Source organism: Panthera tigris, chromosome B2 (genome assembly GCF_018350195.1).
Source record: "Panthera tigris isolate Pti1 chromosome B2, P.tigris_Pti1_mat1.1, whole genome shotgun sequence".
NCBI classification, from domain to species: domain Eukaryota; kingdom Metazoa; phylum Chordata; class Mammalia; order Carnivora; family Felidae; genus Panthera; species Panthera tigris.
In genome coordinates, this window is record NC_056664.1 from 130373863 (window position 1) to 130394667 (window position 20805).

General features: G+C 34.7%; 1 protein-coding gene across 3 annotated transcripts in view; it reads right to left on the bottom strand.

Moving 5' to 3' along the window:
* The window catches only part of EPM2A (EPM2A glucan phosphatase, laforin), a 107222-nt gene that overhangs the window by 53709 nt on the left and 32708 nt on the right, over positions 1 to 20805 (bottom strand). For all 3 annotated transcript variants that reach the window (XR_006217905.1, XM_042987271.1, XM_042987270.1), the window contains exon 2: positions 14136 to 14310. Coding sequence is in view for 2 of the 3 variants with exons in the window: in XM_042987271.1 (XP_042843205.1) it covers positions 14136 to 14310 (175 nt within the window). In the remaining variant the exon portion in view is untranslated. The remainder of the gene's footprint in view (positions 1 to 14135; positions 14311 to 20805) is intronic.

A 20805-nucleotide genomic window follows, 5' to 3' on the forward strand; every position in this document is an offset into this window, starting at 1 on the left:
TGGTTCAACAGCAAACTAGATGAAACAAAAGAAAGGATTACCAACATGGAAAACAGGGCAGTGGAACTCACACAAACAGAGCAGCAAAAAGAAAAAAAGAATTTTAAAAAAGTAAAGACAGCTGAAGGTACCTATAGGACAACATCAAGAGGAAACAACACTCTTCTTACGGTGCTCCCAAAAGGAGAAGGGAGAAAGGGTCAAAAATTTATCTGAAAAAATTGTGGCTGAAAACTGCCTTAACCTGGGGAAGGAAACAAACATCCAGATCCAGGAAGTCCAGAAATTTCCAATTAAGAAGAACCAAAGAGATCCATACCAAGACACATTATGATTAAAATGTCAACATTTAAAGATAAAAATAGAATCTTAAAAGCAACGAGAGAAAAATAACCTGTGACATACAAGGGTACCGTCCTGACAACACACACACACACACACACACACACACACACACACACACACACGACTATCAGCAGATTTTTCAGCAGAAACTGAAGGCCAGAAGAAAGTGGAGTAACATATTTAAAATGCTAAAAGAAAAATACTTCCAACTAAGAATACCCTAGGCAAGATTATCATTCAGAATTAAAGGAAAGAGAAGTTTTTCAGACAAGCAAAAACTAAACCAGCCTTACAGTAAATGTTAAAGGGACTTCTGTAAGCTAAAAATAAAGGACACTGATTAATAATAAGAAAACATATGAAAGTAAAAATTTCACAGTTAAAAATAAGTATAGTAGTAAAAGAAGTGGACTAATCACTTAAAAAGGTAGCATAAAGTTAAAAAGACAAAGATAATAATAGTGATAAAAAATTAGTTAAGGGTTACACAAAATAAAAAGATGTCAAATGTGACATCAAAAACATAAAATATGGTGAGGGTAGTAAAAATGTAGAGTTTTAGAATGCATTCAAACTTAACTTGCTATCAACTTAAAACAGACTGGTACAGATATAGATATAGAAATAGAGAAATATAGATTTGGACATGGATACATATGTAGATAGATTGATATATACAAGCTTCATGGTAACCACAAAGCAAAAACCAATAGCAAATACGGGAAAGATAATAAGACAGGTATCTAAACATAACACTACAGAAAGTCATCACACCACAAGGGAGGAGAGCAAGAAAAGAAAAGGATAGGAAGAAAAAAACTATCAAACAGCCAGAAAACAATTAAGAAAAGACAACAAATACATACTTATCTATAATTACTTTAAAGGAAATTCTCTAATTAAAAGATATAGCGTGGCTGAAGGAAAAAAGAAAAACAAGACCCATATATTTGCTGCCCACAAGTGACCCACCTCAGACATAAGGACACACAAACACTGAAACTGAAAGGTGGAAAAAGATATTTCACGCAAATGGAAACCACATGAAACCTGTGATAGCTCTTCTGATAGCAGATAAAATAAACTTTAAAGTAAATAGTTTATGGGGCGCCTGGGTGGCGCAGTCGGTTAAGCGTCCGACTTCAGCCAGGTCACGATCTCGCAGTCCGTGAGTTCGAGCCCCGCGTCGGGCTCTGGGCTGATGGCTCGGAGCCTGGAGCCTGTTTCTGATTCTGTGTCTCCCTCTCTCTCTGCCCCTCCCCCGTTCATGCTCTGTCTCTCTCTGTCCCAAAAATAAATTAAAATAAATAAATAAATAAATAGTTTATTTATTAAATAAATCAAATAAATTTTATTAAATAAAAATAAAAGAAATAAACAAAAATGGGCATTACATAACGATAAAGGAACAAATCTGGCAAGCATATATAACACTCATAAATATGTATGCACTCAACACAGAAGCACCTAAATATGTAAAGCAAATATTAACAGACCTATGGAGAAATTGAAAGCAATACAATAATAATGAGGGGATTTAATATCCTACTATATACAGAATATTCTCTTCAAAAGCAGCAAAATACATATTCTTCTCAAGTGCACATGAAACATTCTCCAGGATAGATCATAATTCAGCCACAAAACAAGTCTCAATAAATTTAAGAAGACTGAAATCATACAAAACATTTTTTCAGACTACAGTGATATGAAAGTAGAAATCATAAAAAGAAACATGAAATAAGTCACAAATATATGAAGAACCAAACTGCTACTGAACAAATGAGTCAACAAAGAAATCAAAGGAGAAATAAAAGAATACCTTGAGACAAATGAAAAATTATAATACAACATACCAAAATCTATTAGATGTAGAAAAAGTAATACTAACAGGAAAATTCACAGTGAGATAGGCCAACCTCAAGAAATGAGAATAACAATCTTGGGGCGTCTGGCTGACTGAGTTGAAGAAGCATGCAACTCCTGACCTCAGGGTCGTGAGTTCAAACCCCACATGTGGTGTAAAAGAAATACTTAAATAAATTAACGAAATTTTTAAAAAAGAAACAAGAAAAATCTCGAGTAAGCAAACATTACACCTAAATGACTAGAAAAGGGAGGAAAAAATGAAGCCCCAAGTTAATAGAAGGAAGGAAATAATAAAGCTCAGAACAAAGATAAAGTGAAATAAAAACTGAAATGACAATAGAAAAAATAAAGACACTAAGAGCTGATTCTTTGAAAAGATAAAAAAATGGTAAACCTTTAGCTAGACTCACTTTAAAAGAGAGAATATTAACAAATATATAACATCAGAAATGGAAAAGGAGAAGTTACAACTGATACCAAAGAAATATAAAAAATCATAAAATACTATTATGATAAATTATATGCCAAGCACAACCTAGGAAAAATGGGTAATTTCCTAGAAACATAGAATCTTTTAAGACTTAATCATGAAGAAACAGAAAATCTGAATAGACTGATTATTGGCAAGGAGAGTGAATCAGTAATCAAAAACCTCCTAACAAATAAAATCCAGGACAAGAGACTTCATTGGTGAATTCTACCAAACATTCAAATAAAACTTGATATCTATCATTTTCAAACTCCTCTAAAATTTTGAATATGAATGAATGCCACCAAAAGCAATTTACAAGGCCAGTATGATTCTAATACCAAAACCAAATAAGAACAACAAAAAAGGAGAATTACGGGCCAATATTTCTGATGAACACACATGCAAAAATCCTCAACAAGGGGCGCCTGGGTAGCTCAGTTGGTTGAGCTTCCGACTCCAGCTGCTCAGGTCATGATCTCACAGTCTATGAGTTCAAGTCCCGCGTCGGGCTCTGTGCTGACAGCTCAGAGCCTGGAGCCTGCTTCAGATTCTGTGTCTCCCTCTCTGACCCTCCCCCATTCATGCTCTGTCTCTCTCTGTCTCAGAAATAAATAAACATTAAAAAAAAATTTTTTTAAATCCTCAACAAAATATTAACACACCAAACTCAACAATACATTAAAAAAGTCATATACCATGATCAATTGATATTTGTTCTAGGCATGAAAGGATGGTTCAATATCTGCAAATCAATCAATCTGATATTAACAAAATATTAACAAAAACCTGTTATTAACAAAAAATAAATACCATATGATCATCTCAATAGACGTATGAAAAGAATTTGACTAAGTTCAACATCTGTTTATGATAATAACTCTCACCAAAGTAGATAATAAAGGGAATGTACCTCAACCTTATAAAGTCCATATATTACAAGCTTGTAGCTAACATCATACTCAACAGTGAAAAGCTGAAAGCTTTTCCTCTAAGATCAAGAACAAGACAAGGGTTTCCAACTCTTGCCACCTTTATTAAACATCGTATTGAAAATCCTAACCAGGAAATTAGGCAAGAAAAAGAAATAAAAAGTATCCAAATTAGAAAGGACAAAGTAAAAATGTCACTAAAACTCTAAAGACTCTACTAAAAAAAAAGTTAGAACTAATAAACAAATTCAGTAAAGCTGCAGGATGCAAAATGAGCACACAAATATCCATTGTTTTTATACACTAACAACAAACTATCAGAAAGAAAAGTTAAGAAAACAATCTCATTTACAGTTGTGTCAAAAAGAATAAAATACCCAGGAATAAGTTTAACTAAGGAGGTGAAAGACCTGTACACTAAAAACTACATGACACTGATAAAAGAAATTGAAGAAGACACAAATAAATGGAAAAATATTCTGTGCTCATGGATTAAAAACTTAATATTATGAAAATCTCCATATTATCCAAAGCAATCCATGGATCCAATGTGATCTCTTAAAAATCCCAATAGCAATACAACAATCCTAAAATTTTTATGGAACCACAAAACATCCCAAATAGCCAAAGCAATCTTGAGAAAGAAGAACAAAGCAAAATCACACTCCTTGATTTCAAACTACATCACAAAGCTCTAGTAATCAAAACAGTAGGGTATTGGCATAAAGACAGACACATAGATCAATAGAAGAAAACACAGAGTTCAGAAATAAACTTTTGCATATATAGCCAATTAATTTACGATAAAGAAGTCAAGCATACACAACGGGGATAGGAGAGTCTTTTCAATAAATGATATTGGGAGAACTGGACAGTCTCATGCAAAATAATGAAACTGGAACACTATCTTACACCATACACAAAAATTAACTCGAAATAGATTTAAGACTTGAATGTAAGACCTGGTACCATAAAACTCCTACAGGGAAATATAGGCAGTAAGCTCCTTGACCCTGCTCTTGGCAATATTTTTTTGGATCTGACTCCAAAGATAATGTTAACAAAAGCAAAAGTAAACAAATGTGATTACATCAAACTAAAAACCTCTGCACAACAAAGGAAATTATCAACAAAATAAAAAGGCAACTTACTGAATGGGAGAAGATGTTTGCAAATCATATTTTTGACAAGGAGTTAATATCCAAAATATATAAAGAACTCATACAATAAAATTCAAAAATGGGCAGAAGATCTTAATAGACATTTTTCCAAATAAGACATATAGATGACCAAAGGTACATGAAAAGATGCTCAGCATCACTAATCATTGGGGAAATGCAAATCAAAACCACAATGAGATATCATGCTAACATGTGTCAGAACGGTTGCTATCAAAATGACAAGAAGTAACAAGTGTTGGTGAGAATGTGGAGAAAAGGGAATCCTCATTCACTGTTGGTGGGAATCCAAATTTATGTCACCACTCTGGAAAACAGTGGAAATTACTCAAAAAACTAAAAATAGGGGCACCTGGGTAGCTCAGTTGGTTGAGCATCTGACTCTCCATTTCAGCTTAGGTCATGATCCCAGGGTGGTAAGACTGAGCCCCACAGCAGGCTCCATGCTGAGTAAATTAAATTTTAAATATAAAATTTAAAAAAAAAACTAAAAATAGAACCACCATGTGGTCCAGAAATTCCACTTCTGGTTATTTATCTGAAGAAAAATTAAAACATGAATTCAAAAACACAGATGTATCCCTATGTTCATTGCAGTATTATTCACAACAGCCAAGATATGGAAACAACCAGTGTCTGTTAATGGATGAATGGATAAAGATGTGATATCACATACACACAAATACACACACACTGGAATACCACTCAGCCATAAAAAAATAATCAAATATTCATTTGCAACAAGGACGGAACATAACAGTATGCTGAGTGAAATAAGTAAGACAGAGGAAAGGACAAACACCATACGATTTTACTTAGATGTGGAATCTAAAAAACAAAACGAACAAATAAAATATAACATAACACACAGATGAAGAGAATAGATTGATAGTTGCCAGATATGAGAGGGCTGGGAGGTGGGGTGAAATGGGAGAAAATTGTTAAAAGTGCAAACTTACAGTCATAAAATAAATAAGCCATAGGGACATCATGAACAGCATGGTGACTACAGTCAATAATATTGTATGTATGCTATGTAACTTTATATAGTGACAGGGGAAGCAAGATTTATTGTGGTGATCATTTCCCAGTGTATATAAATATTAAATCATTATGTTGTACACATGAAAGTCATGTAATGTCATATGTCAAATATGCCTCAATTTAAAATTTTTTTTTAAATCATACCACTCAACTGATTTTCAAGTAGATGACTCTGGAACTGAAATGTGAGAAATCTTGGAAATTAAGAGGATGCTTGAAAAGTAAAGATATGGCTCCAGGTCCATTATAAACAATTGTTATTTATTCCCAAGTTTCCAGTTATCTATGTTATAGAGATAAATAAATAGAGGAACAAAGAATACCATTATTTAGTTCTAAACTATGATAATTCTGAAATTTTATCCCATTTATATATGTATCTAGCTATGTGTTTCTGTGTGTATTATATATTACATATATACCTCATGTATAAATATGCTCTATATTGTATGTGTTACTTATATATGTTTTATATTTTCGTATATATATATTATATGTTTTTTCAACCTATTATTATCCTTCTCAGATGTAAATATATACAGTAAAATGCAGGAAAAGCATGATTAAATTCAATATCAATTTATGATAAACAACTCTCAACAGATGGGTATTATATATATATATATATATATACACACACACACACATATATACACATACAAATATATATGTATATATCTGAACATATACATATATACACAAATATGTATATATATTATATACATATAAATTCTATGTAATATATATACATACATATATATATATATATACACACACACCTAAGAAGAATAATAACAAGTGGAATTATCTGAGAATTCAGTAGAATAGAGACTTCGATGTAAAACTAAGTTGCTTTAAAGAAATATTTTGGGGGGCAACTGGGTGGCTTGGTCAGTTAAGTGTCAGATTTCAGCTCAGGTCATGATCTCACAGTTCGTGGGTTCACGCTCCACATTGGGCTCTGTGCTAACAGCTCAGAGCCTGGAGCTTGTTTCGGATTCTGTGTCTCCCTCTCTCTCTGCCCCTCGCTCACCTTCTGTCTCTCTCACTCTCTAAAATAAATAAACATAAATAAAATTTAATAAAGAAAAATTTTTAGATGTTTACTTATTTTTGAGAAAGAGAAGCGCAGTGGGGCAGAGAGAGAGAGAGGATATGAAGCAAGCTTGTGCTGAGAGTGAGAGCCCAATGTGGAGCTCAAATCCACAAACCTGAGAACATGACCTGAGCCAAAGTCAAACAACTGAATGAACCAACCAGGCGCCCCTAAAGAAAATTTTTTAATTTACCCTTTTTTGTATGAACTGTGAATGAACTGTGAGAATATGATTCATACGCATCCCCCATACAGCTATGATACTATATGTGAAGAAATACCTTTTTTAAATGCTGAAACATCCGGGACTCCTGGGTGGCTCAGCTGGTTAAGCATCTGACTCTTGATTTCTGCTCAGGTCATGATCTCACAATTCATGAGATCACCCCTGCATCAGGCTCTGTGCTGACAGCAGTGAGACTCCTTGGGATTCTCTCTCTCCCTTTCTCTCTTCCTCTCTCCCACTCTCCCTCTTCCCCTCTCTCTCTCTCTCAAAAAAAAAAAAAACTGAAACATCTATACGGGGAGCAAAGACTCTCAGAGTGAGAGGTATGTCCCACACAGGTCCTCCTCACCTTTTCATGCAGAGTAGGGTAGCCATAGTGCCCAAGCTGATTGTCTGCTTCTGTTCTACTCAGGGAGACATGATCTACCCACATGCACACAGCTTGTGCCAACACTGTTATAGGATTAGAAGCTAGTAATAGCAGAGGAAACTCATACCCATCAAATTGAATAATCAACCTACTCTTTCAATTAATAAATGTGAACAACTACAAATTTCCAGTTATATTTAAAACCAACAACAAAAGGGGCACCTGGGTGACTTAGGCAGTTAAGGGTCTGACTTCAGTTCAGGTCACGATCTTGTGGTTTGTGACTTCAAGCCCCATGTCAGGCTCTGTGCTGACATCTCAGAGCCTGGAGCGTGTTTCAGATTCTGTGTCTCCCTCTCTCTCTGTCTCTCTGAGGTTTGGGCTCTGTCTCTCTCTCAGGAAAAAAAACAACAACAAACAACCAAACAAACAAAAAACAATGTTTTAAAACTAATGACAAAAAAGAGAAAGGTCAAACGAGAAGAGAACAACTGATTCTGAAGGAAACAAGATAATTCCAGTAAGATAAGAGGACTTCAAATCATTCTTAATAGTATTATAAGAAAAACTCAAGAAGATATCCATTCACAAACTAGAATAAACGAATATGCAATAAGGGAATAACAAAATAAGAGTCCATGAAAATTAAGAATACAATTATCAAAATTAAGGAAAAAAGTTAGTCGAGTTGGAAGAAATAAAATAAAGTCTCCAAAATTTAAATCAATAAAACCAAGAGGTGAAAATATATTTAAAAAGTCCAGATAAGATACAAATCCAAGATGCAGCAAAGGCAGTCCTAAGGGGAAAATACATTGCAATCCAGGCCTAGCTCAAGAAACAAGAAAAATCCCAAATACAAAACTTAACCGCACACCTAAAGGAACTAGAAGCAGAACAGCAAAGAAACCACAAAGCCAGTGAAGAAGAGAAATAATAAAGATTAGACCAGAATAAACAATATAGAATCCAATAAAACAGTAGAACAGATCTATGAAACTAAGAGCTGGTTTTTTGAAAAAATAAACAAAATTGATAAACTCCTAGCCAGATGTCTCGAAAAGAAAAGAAAGAGAACCCAAATAGATAAAATCACAAATGAAAGAGGAGACATCACAACCAAAACCACAGATACACAAACAATAATTAGAGAATACTATGAAAAATTATACACCAACAAACTGGACAACCTGCAAGAAATGGACAAATTCCAAGATACTCACATACAACCAAAACTCAAACAGGAGGGGCGCCTGGGTGGCTCAGTCGGTTAAGCGTCCGACTTCGGCTCAGGTCACGATCTCGTGGTCCATGAGTTCGAGCCGCGCGTCAGGCTCTGGGCTGATGGCTCAGAGTCTGGAGCCTGTTTCCGATTCTGTGTCTCCCTCTCTCTCTGCCCCTCCCCTGCTCATACTCTGTCTCTCTCTGTCTCAAAAATAAATAAACGTTAAAAAAAATTTTTTTTAAATAAAAAAAATAAACTCAAACAGGAAGAAATAGAAAATTTGAACAGACCCATCACCAGCAAAGAAATTGAATCAGTTATCAAAAATCTCTGAATTAATAAGAGTCCTGGGCCAGATGGCTTCCCAGAGGAATTCTACCAGACATTTAAAACAGAGTTAATACCTATCCTTCTCAAGCTGTTCCAAAAAATAGAAATGGAAGGAAAGCTTCCAGACTCATTCTATGAAGCCAGCATTACCTTGATTCCCAAACCAGACAGAGACCCCACATAAAAAGAGAATTAGAGGCCAATATCCCTGATGAACACAGATGTAAAATTCTCAACAAGATACTAGCAAACTGAATTCAACAGTATATTAAAAGAATTACTCACCATGATCAAGTGGGATTCATTCCTGGAATGCAGGGCTGGTTCAATATTTGCAAATCAATCAACGTGATACATCACATTAATAGAAACATATGATCCTCTCAATAGATGCAGAAAAAAGCATTCGACAAAATACAGCATCCTTTCTTAATAAAAACCCTCAAGAAAGTCAGGATAGAAGGAATATACCTTAACATCATAAAAAACATACATGAAAACCCCACAGTTAATATCATGCTCAACTAAGAGCTTTCCTCCTAAGATCAGGAACACGACAGGGGTGTCTACTCTCACCACTGTTGTTTAACATAGTATTGGAAGTCCTAGCTTCAGCAAAGCAATCAGACAATGAAATGAAATAAAAGAAATCTGAATTGGCAAAGAAGAAATCAAACTTTCACTTTTTGCAGATGACATGATACTCTACATGGAAAACCCAAAAGACTCCCATGAGCTGCTAGAACTGATACATGGATTCAGCAGAGTTGCAGGATACAAAATCATGTACAGAAATCAGTTGCATTTCTTAACACCAATAATGAAGCAACAGAAAGAGAAATCAATAAATGGACTCCATTTACAATTGCACTGAGACCATAAAATACCTAGAAATAAACCTAACCAAAGATGTAAAAGATCTGAATGCTGAAAACTTATGAAAAAAATTGAAGAAGACACAAAGAAATGGAAAAACATTCCATGCTCATGGATTGGAAAAACAAATATTGTTAAAATGTCAATACTAGGGGCGCCTGGGTGGCTCAGTCGGTTAGGCGTCCGACTTCAGCTCAGGTCACGATCTTGCGGTCCGTGAGTTCGAGCCCCGCGTCAGGCTCTGGGCTGATGGCTCAGAGCCTGGAGCCTGCTTCCGATTCTGTATCTCCCTCTCTCTCTGCCCCTCCCCCGCTCATGCTCTGTCTCTCTCTGTCTCAAAAATAAATAAACGTTAAAAAAAAAAATTAAAAAAAAAAAATGTCAATACTACCCAAAGCAATCTATACATTCAATGCAATCCCAATCAAAATTGCATGAGCATTCTTCTCAAAGCTAGAACAAACAATCCTAAAATTTATATGGAACCACCAAAGACTCCAAATAGCCAAAGTAATGTTGAAAAAGAAAAACAAATCAGGAGACATCACAATCCCGGACTTTAGCCTCTACTACAAAGCTGTAATCATCAAGACAGTGTGGTATCGGCACAAAAACAGACACATAGACGAATGGAATAGAATAGAGAACCCAGAATTGGACCCACAAATTGCATGGCTAACTAACTACTCTTTGGCAAAGCAGGAAAGAGCATCCAAGGGAAAAAGTCTCTTTAGTAAATGGTGCTGGGAGAACTGGACAGCAACATGCAGATGAATGAAACTGGACCACTTTCTTACACCATACACAAAAATAAACTCAAAACGGATGAGAGACCTAAACGTGAGACAGGAAACCATCAAAACCCTAGAGGAGAAAACAGACAACAACCGTTTGACCTCAGCCACAGCAACCTCTTACTCAAGGTGTCCCCAAAGGCAAGGGAAATAAAAGCAAAAATGAACTATTGGGACCTCATCAAGATAAAAAGCTTCTGCACTGCAAAGGAAACAATCAACAGAACTAAAAGGCAACTGACAGAATGGGAGAAGATATTTGCAAATGACATATCGGATACAGAGTTAGCATCCAAAACCTATAAAGAACTTACAAACTCAACACCCGAAAAACATATAATCCACTGAAGAAATGGGCAGAAGACATGAACAGACACTTTTCCAAAGATGACATCCAGACGGCCAACAGACATATGAAAAGATGCTCAACATCACTCATCATCAGGGAAATACAAATAAAAACCACCCTGAGACACTACCTTACACTGGTCAGAGTGGCTAAAATTAACAACTCAGGAAACAACAGATGTTGGCGAGGATGTAGAGAAACAGGAACCCTCTTGCACTGCTGGTAGGAATGCAAACTGGTGCAGCCACTCTGGAAAACAGTGTGGTGGTTCTTCAAAAAATTAAAAATAGAACTACCCTATGACCCAGGAATAGCACTACTAGGAATTTATCCAAAAGATACAGGAGTGCTGATTCATAGAGCCACATGTACCCCAATGTTTATAGCAGCACTTTCAACAATAGCCAAATTATGGAAAGAGCCTAAATGTCCATCAAATGATGAATGGATAAAGAAGATGTGGTTTAAATATACAATGGAATACTACTTGGCAATGAGAAAGAATGAAACCGTGCCATTTGCAGCAACATGGATGTAACTGGAGGGTATAATGCTAAGTGAAATAAGTCAATCAGAGAAAGACAGATGTGATACATTTTTACTCATATGTGGAACTTGAGAAACTTAACAGAAGATCATGGGGGAAGGGAAGGGAAAAATAGTTACAAACAGAAAGAAAGGGAGGCAAACCATAAGAGACTCTTAAATACAGAGAACAAACTGAGGGTTGATGGGGAGGGGGAAGGGGAAAATGGATGATGGGCATTGAGGGTTGCATGTAAGCAATGAATCACGGGAATCGGCTCCTGAAACCAAGAGCACAGTGTATACACTGTATGTTAGCTAACGACAATAATTGAAAAAAAATTTCCTATCTAGTTCTGAGATGTTAAATTTAAACAGAAAATGTGATATTCAACAAAAACAACAAAAGATATAAATCCAAGAGGTCCAAAATCCATCTAGGGAAGGTTTTTAATGATACAACAAAAACAGTGAAGGAAGAGGAATAATCAAATAGTAGAAGAAAATCCCTAGAGCCTAAGACACGACTCTTCAGCAATTGTGGTCCAGGAAAAATGAAAAATAACTCATAAACACATCCTCATTAAAGGTCAGAACATCTCAACAGATGCTTCTTTTCAGTTCTCTTCTCTGGATCCTCTTCTCTTTGATCTCCAAATTGTATGGATCCACGGGCTTATTATTTTCCCTTATTTTCTTTTTCTCTGCTATATTTCACTCATCCACTAAATGATTCCATCTAAACTCATTACTTAGAAGTCACCCAGATAATGATAACCCCAATTTTATCTGTCCACTCCCAACCTCTCCATAAACATCCAGATATCAAATTGATTTCCTTTCTGCAATCTAACCTACATTTCAAATGTAATATGCCAACAACAGAATTGTTATCTCAATCCATACTCTAGTCTTCTCATCTCGTCTTCCTCATCTCAATACACAGCAATACCATTAATCCATTTCTTCAGACCATAACGCCATAAGTCATGCTTAACTCCTCTCTTCCTCATGCTCTGCTTCCAATCCATCAGCAAGGCCAACATCTAGCATGGATTTACAGGAATGGTGTGTCCAAGAAGAACATGAATTCCCTAATACCATGATGAAATGTTATACTCATATTACCACTCACAACCCTGTTTGTATTAATTATATCTCTCATTCAAAGCAATACAGTTTTTTTTTATGTTTTTTTATTAATTTTTGAGAGAGAGAGAAAGAGAGAAGAAAGTGAGCAGGGGAGGGGCACAGAGAGAGGAAGACACAGAATCTGAAGCAGGGTCCAGGCTCTCAGCTGTCAGCACAGAGCCCAATGTGGGGCTCAAACTCATGAACTGTGAGATCATGACCCAGCTGAAGTTGGACGCTTAACCCACTGAGCCACCCAGGAGCCCCAAAGCAATAGTTTTTAAGAAGATGAGAATGTCTCTCTTTGTCTATGATACAAACACTGCATGATCCACAATAAATAGTATTTACATGATATTTTAAAGTTGAATATTGGTTTCCATTTTTAAATCATCAAACTATAAAAGACTTACTTATATTTAGTAAATGAAGTGTAAATTCTATAAACCCCGAGAAGGTGAAAGTAATGCACAGTAGGAGTTAACAGGCGGAAGTAGATGTGGAGGAAAATATGGGGACAATAAATCCCTGACTTACCCAGTAGGAAATCAAGAGGCACTGTCAAAAATTTATGGGTCGAGAAACAGAATTTTTATGAAGTCAAATAACAAAGGAATTTTTTAATGAGCTGGTAGGGATTGGCAGTGGGGAAAGAGAACAAATAGAAGTGAGCTAAATCTCTCTCATGCCACAGATAGGAAATAATAGCTATTTTTAAATTGATACATTATATGAATTGATAACACGATAGGAATATTATTTAAGACTTGGATTTAACCTCCAGAAAAACTAACCATAAAATCATTGGAAATAAGTACTTCTGATGAGTGGAAATGAAGGAAAGTGTACTGAACCTTACTTTTTAGTTAGCAGCCTCATTAGTGTTTCAATTTTTATTATGGCAAATATTGCTGACCTAACAATTACATACACAAAAAATAAATATATTATTAAATAGTATAGCAAATGATCACATCTGATCTAGTTTTATGTCTGTATTTACACATGTTTATCTGAATAAAACTTTATAAAGAGACACCAGTTTTTGTTTCACTGTTGGTCAGTAGCATAAAAGATATACATGCTGGTCTAGGATCCACTATGTAAGTACAAAGATTGGCCAACTACAGTCTGGTCAAAATACGTTGATGGCAGTTTATGTAATTAATAAAAGAATTCTATAAAAAGGATCCTTCACATCTAGAACCAGAAAAGCTCACACAATGATTCACTATAATTTATCTCCTTAAGGTACTGCAGGCCCACATGCCTCCCCAAAGGGAGACACTGCTGTTTTGAACACAGTAAACACTTCCATTGTCCTAATACTACCTCTCGTCCTACTTCTATGCTTATAAACATGGCACTATTTTTACCTTGAATAATGCATGGCTTGGTGGCCTGCAATATTAAAATAGAAGTCTGTTGTGTGCTTCATCTCATTGGTGTGCCCAGTGGCCTCAATCCAGTGTCCTATTGGGAGACAATAAACACCATCCACCAAGTTGTTTTCATTATAAGTACAGCAACGGTCGTGGTGAGGTCCATTGCCTGGAACAAGAAGAAATGACAAACAGAGAAATTAAATCAATGTTTTGCTTAAACAGCCACAAAGTAGCTGATGCAAAATTAATAGGAAGAAGAAAATAAATATAAAGCTGCTTAATCTACACATTTCAGTATCAACCAAAATAGGCTACAGTGAGGGGAGAAACAGAAAAAAAATTTGTAGAGTTACATATGAATTTCACAGAGTTCTGTGCTCCCTTTGAATAAATGCAGATTTCCAGAAGCATATTAACTCTCAGGCTTTTATGGTTACCTCTCACTGCCCTAACTGCCCGTTGTGAGTCATTTTGCAGCCTTTTTATCTTTTGGTATGCAAATTCATAACTAAAATCAGCAACAAAGCATTTTAGTATCATCTCAAACAAATGAATTTTTTTAATAAATACATTAATAAATAATAAAACAAATGATCTCATCCAATCTACTTTGCATGTAAATCAGTGGTTAGTACTATTTTCAGATGGGACACATAGTATCATAGAGATTAGCTACCTTGCCCAAGGTCATAAAACTAGTAAATGCAGCACCAGTAGCAAACTGATACTCCTAGTCCCCCATCTTTTAGGCCCCTGTTCAGGACCTTCATCCTGTTTTCTACCTACTTCACAAGCACCAGCACCGCCACCTTCCTTCCATTGAGTAAACCAAAAGAGACAGAGGTGGAAGAACATGTCTCTGAAAACATTATTTGTCTACATCACATTCTGCCCAGTATCTATTACACTAGTAAACAGATCCTTTATTTCTATGAAAATTACAATTCATACATTACTTCTATTCACCCTTCTTATGTGACCACCCTATTTCAAATCATGCCTTTCCTTAAACAACCTAGTTTCCATATATTGTCTTTAATAAGAAAAACATGTAAGCAAAATAAAAATAGGAATAAGTCACATTTGTTACAAATATGAAAATCTGACTCATTTGTTCTTTTCTCTCTCTTACAAAACATTTTACCTAAAGTTATTTGGCATAAAATGTCAAAAACAAAAAGTCCTTAAGTCATTGGGCAATTCTTTGGGATATAATTCCCCCCCCCCCAATCCAATAGAAGGTACAAGACAGCTCCTTTAATAAATCATCACTGATCTTCTTAGATCAGACTTCTCTTTTTCTCTTGATGACTACAAGGCACTACACCAATTTCTCCTTTACCCCTGATATTTAATAGATGAGAAACAAACCATACTAGCAGCCCCATTTCTAAAAATATATCAAATAGAAATATAACAAGAGTAAAAAATGATATATAGAGATACATGTATTAACAATACTATTTTAATAGCAAACACTCTAAACTATGTAAGTTCATCTATTCATTTTTCCACAAATACTTACTGATTGTCAAGTACACAATCCACACTATGCTAAGTCATGTTAAGGATTTGGGTATTTACTGTAAGAGCAATAAAAAAATGAAACATTTTAAGTAGGCTGGTAACATGACCAAATTTTTATTTTGAAAGTATCTCTGTTGTTACAGAGTAAAAAATTAATTCAAACGCAATGAGATTAAAGCAGAAAAAGTCCATTTAGGAAAGGACTTCATTAGCCCAGGCAGGAGATGATGAAAGCCTGGAGGTAGAAAAGGGAAGGAGTGGGCAGATTCAGGAAGGAAAGGCCACAGGAATGGTGGATTAACTGGGTATGGGAGATGAAGGAAAAAGGGAAGCAACAATGACTCTAGGCTTCTGGCAAATATAACTCAATATAGAGTTGTACCACTCATTAAGATGTGAAATCTGTAAGAGGTTGGAAGGGAAGATCACTAGTCTGGTTTTTGTATGGGGCTTGAAGTGCCATTTAGATACAAAAGGAGCTGTCACATGCAGAGTTGGCATAATTGGTTTGACAGACCAGAGATCTGAACTAGAAAAATAAGCTTATGAGTCATCGAAGTGGCAACTGAGGCAAGGAGATAGATGAGTGACAAAGAAAAACAATATTGATGTAGAAGAAAAGGTTTCTAGAACAAAGTCTGAAAGCATCCCAACATTTAATAGCTAGATAGAGAAGGATAAGCTTACAAAGGATGTACAGAAGTAAGTTGGAGAGAAAGACCAGGAGTGAGTAAATGAGGTGGAAAAAAATGAATAAAACTGTAAATAGAGACTAAAAACTGGGTGAAACAGGGTCTGACTGTTAAAGGTAGTTACATCTGGAGAATGGAGTTGGGATGGGGCGGACCATTTTACTCTAAATTATTGTGAATTCACTCGATTTGTCACAGAGCACAAGTATTACTTTTTGGTTTAATAAAGGAATAATACCTATGGCTCCCACTGTTCAGTACAATAGACTTACAACAATTTAAATATTACAAATTAAATAAATACAATTATTCAGGAGCTCAAATATACATAAATTAAAATATTCAAGAAAAATTATTTACATAACATCAACCACCTCATCCCTATAATTAATTTTTGGAAATACTCATTTTTAGACACACATGTTTCAGGAGAAGTAACAAAACATTTCTATTTCTTTCACCAAGAAGGTATCAGTGGAGGCCACTAGAAAGCTGGGACTCCCTTGGGGCGCCTGGGTGGCTCAGTCGGTTAAGCGTCTGACTTCAGCTCAGGTCATGATCTCGCGGTCCGTGGGTTCGAGCCCCGCGTTAGGCTCTGGACTGATGGCTCAGAGCCTGGAGCCTGCTTCCGATTCTGTGTCTCCCTCTCTCTCTGCCCCTCCCCCGTTCATGCTCTGTCTCTCTCTGTCCCAAAAATAAATAAACGTTAAAAAAAAAAAATTTTAAGAAAGCTGGGACTCCCACCATACTCAGTAATAATAAGGTCAATCCCTTCAGTTGTCAATGGATGGGGAATCTGGGTAACAAGGCAGCACTCCCACCCTCCTAACGGAGAGTGTTAGAGGAATCCAGTTAAACCCAAAGATTTTAATAAAATCCAGAGTCACATTACATAATCCTCAAAATGGCCACATTTCAACAGAAAGTCATTCCTTACATCAAATATCACAAAGATCTCAAGCCAAATAAAAATTTTAAATGTTTGAAAGATGCCAACATCAAAATGACAGAGATGTTAGAATTATCTGAAAAGGATTTTAAATTTCAACAACCCATTAGAACACATTTGAAACAAATGAAAATATTAGAAAGTCTCTGCACGCACACGCGCACACACACACACACACAAACACACACAAAATAGATGACGTAAAGAAGAACCAAATGGAAATTTTAGAACTGAAAAATATAACAATTGAAATAATAACCTCAGTGGATAAGCTCAAGAACACAGTGGAGCAGACAAAAGAAAGAATCAGCAAGCTGCAAGACAACAGAAATTAATCAATCAAAGCAACAGAGAGAAAATAGACAGAAAAAAAGAACAGATTTAGAGACCTGTGGGACAGCTGGGTTGTTTCTAGGTTTTGACTATAATAAATAAAACCACTGTAAAATAAACAAAACTGCTGTATACATCTAACATTCATGCAGTTGAATCCTGAAAAGAGAGGAAAGTGTGTGGCTGAAAAATTCTTGAGAAAATAAGGTCTAAAATCTTTCCAAACTTGCCAATAAACATAAACTACAGATTCAAGAAGCTAAGCAAATTCCAAACAGGAAAAATAAAGAAGTCCATGCCACTACATATCATAATTAAATTTCTGAAAACTAAAAACAAAGAAAAAATCTTGAAAGTAGCCAGAGAAACATAACAATTTAGGAGAACAATTCAAATGTGAGTAGGCTTCTCAAAAGAAGCCTATAAAGAAGATCTATAAACAGAAAAGAAATCACTGAACATCAGGAAGGATGAACAGAATAAGCAAATATAGGAGTAAAAACAATAGACTTCTCTTCTCCTCTTGAGTTTCTAACAAAAATTATAATGCTACCTGATATGTTTCTACATGTATAGAGAGGAAATATTTAAGACAATTCTATGAAGAAGGGGAAAAGGATAAAAAGGAAGGTAAGATTTCTCCACTTTATTCAAACTTGCAAAATAATGACACCATCAACTATAATAAGTTATGTATGTATGATGTATGTAAATAAAAATAAAATTCTAAAAAATGTTCAAATATGTACTATACATGGCATATAAAGGTAGGAAAAACACATGGGGAGAAAAAAAACAGAGAAAACTAAAATGAAAAAAATAAAATGACAAACTTAAGTCCTAACATAACCAATAATTACATTAAAGTTAAATAGGCTAAATACACCAATTAAAATAGAGTGGCAGAGTGAACTTTTAAAAAAAAGAACCAATTGTATGATATCTAGAAGAAACTCACTTCAAATTATATACAAGATGGAAAGTAAAAGTGTTGCAAAAGACATACCATGTAAACATTTATCAAAAGAAGGCAGAAGTGATTATGTTAATATCATATAAAGTAGAACCTTCACAGCAAAGAAAATTACTAGAGATAGAGAAGGAAATTATCTGATGTTAAAAAAAAAAAAAACAATACTACACTGTTTAACTAACTTGAATTTAAATGGATAAAAACAAATCTTAAGTATCAACCTATCAAGAAGCTATAAGAATTCTAATGTGTATGTACCAAAAAATAGAGTTGCAAAATATGTGAAACAAAAACTAAGACCATTAAATGGAGAATAGACAAGTTGGGAATTATATTGGAAATTTCAACACTCTCTCTCAACAATTGATAGAAAAACTAGGAAGAACATCAGCAAGGAATAAAATAACTCAATGACACCATCAACCAATGGAATTTAATTGACATTTATAGAACACACCACACAATAATAGCAGAATGCACATTTTCAAGTGTGCACAGAACATATACCAGGCTAAATCATATCCTGGACCATAAGATAATCTCAAAACTTTAGAATTAAATCACACAAAGTGTTTTCTCTGACCTCAATAGAATCAAACTGGAAATCAATAATAGATGATGGGAAAATATTCAAATACTTGAAAACTAATCAACATATTTCTAAATAATCTATGGGTCAAAAAGGAAATCTCAAAGGAATTAAAAACACATTGCAATGAATGAAAATTAAAATAGTATGTATCAAAATACTATGTGTGACATAGCTAAAGCAGTGCTGTGAGGAAAATTTATAGTCCAAAAATGCATACAGTAAAAATAGGAACAGTTTCAAATCAATTATCTAAGCTCCCCCTCAAGAAATTATGAAAAAAAGAGCAAAATAAATCCAAAGCAAATGGAAGTAAAGAAATAATAAAGATAAGAATGGAAATCAATGAAATTAAAAACAGAAAAACGTTAGAGAAAATCAATGAAACAAAGAGCTGGTTTGTTGAAAAGATCATTAAGACTGGCAAACCTCTAACAAGACTGGCAAAGAAAAGTGAGAAAAGGCACAAATTACAAAAGAAAGAAAAGGGAGAAAACGAAAGAAAGAAAAAGGAAAGAAAGAAAGAAAGAAAGAAAGAAAGAAAGAAAGAAAGAAAGAAAGAAAGGAAAAGGGGACAGGAAGGAAAGGGAAGGGAAGGAAAGGGAAAGGAAAAGGGAGAGATGTCACTACAGACTTTGCAGGCGTCAAAAGTGTAAGAGAATACTATAAAAAATAAAACACACATAAATTTGACAACTTAGATGAATTGGACCATCCTCAAAACACAAATTACCACAACTCACTGAATATTAAATAGGTAATTTTAATATTCCTATAACTCTTAAGGATATTGGATGCATAATTTAAACCCCCCAAAAAGAAGTTTCAAAGCCCAAGTAAGTGGTTTCAATGAATAATTCTACCAAATGTTTAAAGAAGAATCAATACCAATTCTATGCAATCTCAACACAGGCATAGAAAGAAAGAAAGAAAGAAAGAAAGAAAGAAAGAAAGAAAGAAAGAAAGAAAGAAAGAAAGAAAGAAAGAAAGAAAGAAAGAAAGAAAGAAAGAAAGAAAGAACTGTCCTTATTTGCAGATGACATAACTGTCTAGAAGAAAACCCCAAGGAAACAATAATACTAATTAAAAAAAAAAAACCTCCTAGAATAAGAGAGTTTAGCAAGGTCACATGGTATAAGGTAATTATGCAAAATAAATTTTATTTCTATATAATAGCAATGAACATTTGACAATTAAAATTAAATACAATACCATGCACTTAGGTATAAATCTAAGAAAAACATGTACACAATTTATATGCTTAAAACCACAAAATGTTAGAAAAGAAATCAAAGCAGATCTAATAAGTGGAGAAGCATACCATGTCCATGGATTGGATAACTCAACCTCTACCTCTGACACAAAAATTAATTCAAAATGGATCATGGACTTAAATGTAAACTTTCAGAAAAATTAGGGGAAAATGCAGTATTTAGGGCTGGACAGAGTTCTAAGAATTCACACTAAACACAATCCAAAAGGAAAAATTTATAAATTTGATTTCATCAAAATTATAAACTTTTGTTCTGCAAAAGACCTTGTTGAGAGAAAAATAAGACAAGTCCAGATTAGAATAAAATACTTGCAAACCATATACC